General features: G+C 48.0%; 1 protein-coding gene across 2 annotated transcripts in view; it reads left to right on the top strand.

Moving 5' to 3' along the window:
* The first annotated feature begins 250 nt into the window (after positions 1-250).
* The window catches only part of LOC311231929 (axin-2-like), a 21,123-nt gene continuing 14,694 nt past the window's right edge, over positions 251-6,679 (top strand). For both annotated transcript variants that reach the window (XM_084318563.1, XM_084318562.1), the window contains exons 1-3: positions 251-470; positions 1,228-2,177; positions 4,812-4,952. In XM_084318563.1, coding sequence (XP_084174689.1) covers positions 1,345-2,177; positions 4,812-4,952 — 974 coding nt within the window. In that variant the 5' untranslated portion in view covers positions 251-470; positions 1,228-1,344. The remainder of the gene's footprint in view (positions 471-1,227; positions 2,178-4,811; positions 4,953-6,679) is intronic.

Raw genomic sequence — 6,679 nt, 5'->3', positions numbered from 1 at the left:
CGAGAAATACGCTAAGACAGATAAGTAGCTTATCAATTGTGCATATGCGCGTCTCTACGAATGTGTACCCTAGATAAAACAGATTATTTGTTGGTTGATGGCTCTCTCGCAACGTTAGTTGGGGAGGAAACAAAGTGGGACGTATTCTTCTGTAGGGTCCCCCCCTCCTTCACCTCCTCGAGGGTTTGACACCCCCACACAGATATACATAGGCGCTGCTCCTGCCTACTCTGAGGTCAGTTGTGGAGTGGGCCAGGGTACATTATAAACTACACTAGTTTCGCTGTGAGAGATAGGACACATGTGGCACCACGCGAAATACTAACACTACTCAATAATCCGGCGTCGCTTTTTCATTGGATTACTATCTGGAGATTTGGTTGGATTTTACAGTTCTACACGGAGCATGGAGTAGCCCCACTTTTTTTATTTATTTTTTTACTCCGTTTACTGGGATTTGTTCTGAAATGGTATGTCTTGCATTTGGTGTTCTTTTTTTGTGTTGTTTTACGCATGACGCGCGTATTTCGCGGTCATTCATCCACTGGGTCGTAGCCGCAATAAGCAGTGTAGTTACATCGTTGTTGCACGCCTGTAAAGACTGTAGTGAGTATTATAACATTTGAAACACATGATATATACTTTTTGCCAGTAGGCTATACGCTGGTTATCCAGCTGCTGTTTTCGGTGTGTTGGTGGTTCAAACACGGTGCAGATGGTCTTTATGGACTCATGTTTAGGCAGTTGGTCGCTATAACATTTTACGCATGAGCGGCTCGCTGTGCCCGTGTGTTGGCATCGCTGGGTTTGAGGACCAAGTGAAGTGTTGTGTGTGGGAACCGGATTCATGTGCTTGTTGTAATGCAGACTATATGTTCAGATTGGGAATTAATTGGAATTGAAGCCTGTGACATGGACTCGTTAGAGAAACACGTGTAAGCCACAGTTAAGAATATGGTTTTGGTGACGAATATACGGTTCTTCTGTGAAATGATTATTCTTGTAAAAAAGAAATGGTTTTGATGTGACAGATCAATGCATATTGTGAATGTAGGCTGCTAGTTGATCTCTCATTTAGATTATAAATAGATAAATGAAATGGAAAAAGCCTTTCATATTTTCTTTCTGTGTGAACCCGGCGAGGGTTTGAAAGGGACTGTTTACTTGATGTCTGCCTTTGAAGTGAGCAGGATCTGGCTTTGATTAGATCAATACTTTGTGTTTCAGAGTGAAGAGGAGCCGAGAAGCTCCCCCGCTGCTCTGAGAGAGTGAGAAGAAGGATTACACTGGAGCTCGGAGCAGCACGACGGCACTCTCTCTCACACGACAACCGGAGCTGCAGCCATGAGCAGGGCGCTTACGGAGCACAGCAGCAGTAGCTTCCGAGAAGATGCTCCCCGTCCTCCGGTACCGGGGGAGGAGGGAGAGGCGTCATGTCACCACCCCAGCAAATCTGCCAAAATGAGAGCCCAGAACAAGGCTAAAGAAGCGACCCCCGTCGCACCTCCTCCCGGCTCCACGCCGAGGAGGAACGAAGATGGACTGGGAGAACCAGAGGGGAGCGCGTCTCCGGACTCGCCCCTCGTCCGGTGGACCAAGTCTTTGCATTTTCTCCTGGGCGACCAAGACGGTGCTCACCTTTTCAGGACCTTTCTGGAGCGGGAGAAATGCGTGGACACTTTGGACTTTTGGTTCGCCTGTAATGGTTTCAGGCAGATGGACTTAAAGGATACCAAAACGCTACGAGTTGCCAAAGTTATTTTTAAGCGGTACATTGAAAACAACAGCATTGTCGCCAAGCAGTTGAAACCCGCCACCAAGACCTTCATAAGGGATAGTATTAAGAAACAACAAATAGACTCTGCGATGTTTGACCAAGCACAGACGGAAATTCAGTCAACTATGGAAGAGAACGCGTACCAGATGTTTTTAACTTCTGACATATACCTCGAATACGTGCGCACCGGGTGTGAGAACGCAGCGTATGTGAACCATAGCGGTCTCGGGAGCCTCAAGTTGATGTGCGGATACCTTCCTCCTCTCATGGAGGAAGAGGAGTGGAGTTGTAATGACTTGAAGGCAAAAACGTTAGCATCTGTGGTTGGACTATCTGCAAAAACCCTGAGGGCTACAGCCACCATTCGGACAGCAGCTGAAGTGTTGGAGAATGGATGCAGGTAAGATTTGCACGTGTGCGCTGTGCTCTTTATTTCAGGTAGACTGCTGTATAGCTATTAGTGTGTATTTACTTTTAATATGTCGATTTTTGGGTGTTTTGGAGCATCTTGACATCCAGTCAAACTACAGGGTATAAACCAGTTATTTCACAAATGCCTGTGAGAGATAAAGACACACGATCAAAGGGTTTCAGGGGAACATGCCTGTATATTTGTGCCCTCTGCCTGCAGTTAGTCATGGGGGGGGGGGGGGGGGGGTGGAAGGGTGGAGAGGAGGAGAGGGTGAAAAACATCAATGCATCTGGTCCTTCCTTTTAAGTAAATGGTGTCTTGCAGGCAGCCCTCTGCTGGCTTGCTCAAGTTTCCTGTGCTTTGAAACCTTTCCTCCGGGTTCAGGCATGAATATAGGCACCAAGCCTTATATCCGCTGCTGCTGTTACAAGAAACTATGTACGCTTGTAGAGTTATGCAATATTCCTCTCTTAAATCTTAACAGACTTCTAATTATGAACAAAACACCCTCACACTAAATACAAAGCTATGGTAGCACAGATGCACACTCACACGTATTGCACACACTAACTCACTCGCTCACTCACACACAGTGTGTGCCAAGCGGAGATATTGGTCTCTTGGTCGGAGATGAAAGTGGAAGTGTTTCTGGAAAGCATTTGGCTTTTTCTTTCTCCCTCTTTTCTTCTTACGATCTCATCCCACATATTGTCCAACAGCTGAAAACTCTTGAAGCCAGGAACGTATTTGAAAACGGGATTTTATGCATGAGCGTGCGTGCATCAAAGAGCACTTGCAAAGTTTCTCACTAAACCGTTCCGAGTATTGTCCGCACGATAAAACCGACCGCACATCTGGGTACAATTATCAAGAGCGCGCTTCCACTGGTGTCTTGTTCTTTTTCAGTGTCAGTAGGAAAAGTGCAATTTGGAGATAATCCACACTTTTCCCATCACATTACCAAAAAGTTTGTGAGATTAAGGTGTGGGGGTCAAAAATTATGTCCATCACAGCATTGCCTTTTTTCATAGTAGCCTAATTAAATTTTTAGTCTAGATGATGTACAATACACGCCGGCTTAAAAGCAGGGGAAGTGTTTAGGCGAAAGTGAGTTTCTGACAGCGCTGTTACACTGGGAGCGCTGCAGGGCCGGGAGACTGTTTAGCTGATGTATGTGTAAAGTGGCCCAGGGTTGAGTCAGGATCTGAACGTCGCCCTGGGACCGCTGACATCAGGGCATCTCCTCTCGGCTTCCTCGTGGGCTCCCTGACATTCTGCTATTTCACCAAAAGAGAAGAGGGAGCGAGAGAGCATCCCCCCCCCCTCTCTCCCCTGCCCCTCACCATCTCTTTAGGTCAACCAATTTCCATCTCAAACATGTGGAACTAATTTAGCTGCTACACTGTACCCCCCCCCCGAAAACCTTAGCCACTTTCCTCCAAACTGATAGAAAACAATAACAACAACACATCTCCAGCTTGGTTCAGCAGCTTCAACCACTGCTTGTGATGTGTGTGTGTGCCTGCCTTTCTTCCTCCTTCCTTTCTATCCATGGCTTTTATCTCTCCTTTTTGAGAAATCTGTCTGACAGAGACTAAGCATGCTTTGGAGAGAGACGAGAGGAGGGGAAGGGGAAGACAGGAAAGGGGAAGGAGGAGATCATGAAAGAAAGAAAAGAGGGAGAAAGAGAGAGAGAGGAAGGGAGGGGGGGTGAAGCAGAGAGCCCAGCTGTGCTAAATACCTGACTCTTTTGCGCGGACCTTCCAAAGGTCAGGTTTGAGCTTGGGGCCTACGGCTTCAGTCATGCTGAGGTTCTCCTCACAGCACTCCCGGCAGTAGGCATTCTCATAAAGAAAGAGGCCCTTCTTCCCCCTTTCTCTCTCTCTCTCCCCCTGTCTCTCTCTCTCTCTCTCTCTCTCTCTCCTCTCTCTCTCTCTCTCTCTCTCTCTCTCTCTAAAGCTCAAGTTCCCCCCCTCCCCTCCTCTTCTACCCCCTTCCTCCTTGTCCACCCCCTTCACTACTGGAACAGGAATGCAACACAGCAGGAGAGAGTAGAAAGAGAGAGAGGGAGAGAGAGAGACTTTAGAAAGGAGGAGGGAGGTGTTGGAGGGGGGGGGGTATGAGGAGGGGCCCCAGACCGTAGGATAGAAGACATGAGAGAAAGAGAGAGAAAGAGGGGGGGGGACACTCCAAGAAAAGAGAGAGAGTGAGCTTCAGAGGGTGGAAAAGTGCGGGAGTAGAGTAGGGGCCTTGCCCAAACAAAAGGGTGGAGAGATAGCAGGAGAGAGAGAGAGAAGGGAAGTGCTGTTGTTCATTCACATACAGCTGGGCTGCTCGCTTGACCCCCCCCCCCCCACCCCCTGATGGGGGAGGGGACATGAAAGAGAGGGGGAGAGAAAGAAAAGAAAAAAATAGCCTAGCTCTGATACTGTTGACACATTCCTGAGGCCCTGAAGTCTTGCAAAATTGTTGAAATCTGTGGAGAACAACAAAACAAACAAAACAACAAAAAAAAAAAAACAGCATTGAACAGCTAATAAACCTCTGATAGATGGTCAAGCTCTACCCACTACATCAGGTTAATGAACCGCCACTACAAGGACACTTCTGTGTCTTTTGCAGGTCCCACCGTCGCGGAGACCCCACCAGCCCGTACTTTGTCAACTCCGGCTACGTCTTCGCCCCCACCACCAGTGCCAACGACAGCGAGATCTCCAGCGATGCCATGACGGACGACTCCATGTCCATGACGGACAGTAGCGTGTAAGTGCTCTTATCTGGCTCAGCTATTACTCAATTTTTTTATTTTTTTTTTAGTTTGGGGAGTTCTAGCTGTTTCATTTCATCTCCGCCTGCTCTGAAGATGATGGGGAACTTCAAAAGGCTAATTTCCATTTATTTGACCTCAGCCAGGGCTCTCTTGGAGTTTGAAAATGTCCATAGTCTCCATACTCACTGGGATCACAGTTCAGTCACTCACTGGGATCACAGTTCAGTCACTCACTGGGATCACAGTTCAGTCACTCACTGGGATCACAGTTCAGTTGACACCTTTCCAGGAAAAAGACATGGGGTGAGAAGAAAAACATTTGGCAACGCAGTTGAAAAGACTGGAGTTTTTCTGTGGGGCCAGAGGGGAATGAGCTGTTGCCAAAGAATGGCCTGTAATGTATTAGAGATGGGCCATTAAAAAAAAACGAATAACCGAATAATCGTTCGCAGGGATCCAAGTCGACTTTATTTTTTATGTGGTTATTTTTTCATATACAGGTTGTTGAGAGTTTCATTGGTGGAACCGTGTTGACGGAAAAAGCTATTCTCAATTTCAGCCACTAGGAGGGAGTGTCGTGCCTCCGTAACTTGAGCTTTCTGAGCGCAGTCGTTGAGGCCTCTGGCCTGAATGCGCTGTTATTCTTTCTTGGCTCAGATAGCAGGCTGCAACGTAGCCTTGTGGAAAACTTCAAGAAAAAATATGGAACTCGTCTAGTGTTTTTGATATGTGGAGCGGAGTTGTCCTACTGGGGCACCATGTCCACAACAAGGCTGACTCATTGGGGGGGGGGGGGGGGGTTGTTTAGGCATCAAGTGAGAACGATGGACCTAGCTAATCAAATTAGCCTAGCGTTATGGGTCCCATGGAAGAGTGCCAGACACCCGGGTGAGAATTATTCTCTTCTTTACCCGTCACCTATTCTAGCCTTTGTGAGCGTGGGCACACCCACCAGCCGAACCGACCACGACAAAGTGAACCTCCGCACAATCTGTATTTATTGTAATGATCCTCCATGATTGATTCAGGTAATTGTATTAACGCGTAGTTGTCGCTAGGGCCTCCGGGGAGATGACTCTGGGAAAGTCATTATGTGGACAGGCTGGAGAGAGGGAACGTCTTGATGTGGCTGGGGGGGGGGGGGGGGGGGGGGGGGGCGTTCCCTTGTTTTTCCTCCAAGTCTAAATGTATCCATCCCACCCACCCTTCTGCCAACGACAGACTTGTTTTTTTCGTTGTTTTTTTTTTCATATTATCTAATCGCTTTTTCCCTTTGAAGAGCAAGAGGAGAGGAGGGCAGGAGGGAGGGAAATAGCCATTCGGGCCTTAAGACAAACTCATTGAAAAATGTTGGCACCAAATGAAAGGAGGCTTAGTCACATGGTGGGTGGGTTTCCTGCCACTGGCCTCCGTGGCGTGCTGCTGAGATCATGTGTCTGTGAGGCTTTCACGGGGGTTACTCACTTCTGGACTTCAGGACAAGGCATGAGGGACCCCCCCCCCCCCCCCCCAAAAAAATCACGCCCGCACCACCCCACTCCTCTCCCACTGCACCACAGCCAATAAGCAGGAGTGGTGATGCTTGGGAGTGCAAGGAGTGAGAAAATAAAGTGCACGGAGTATAAAGGGCTTAACTGAATCGCTTTCAGCCTATTGTTAGGCAAGGGAGCTTAGGGGGATAAGAGGGTGGCTGGCTGCTTTGAAAATGACTTGCACAACT

This window comes from Notolepis coatsorum (genome assembly GCF_963971535.1).
Source record: "Notolepis coatsorum genome assembly, chromosome: 7".
Lineage (NCBI taxonomy): Eukaryota > Metazoa > Chordata > Actinopteri > Aulopiformes > Paralepididae > Notolepis > Notolepis coatsorum.
This window is presented reverse-complemented; position numbering and strand designations above follow the sequence as displayed.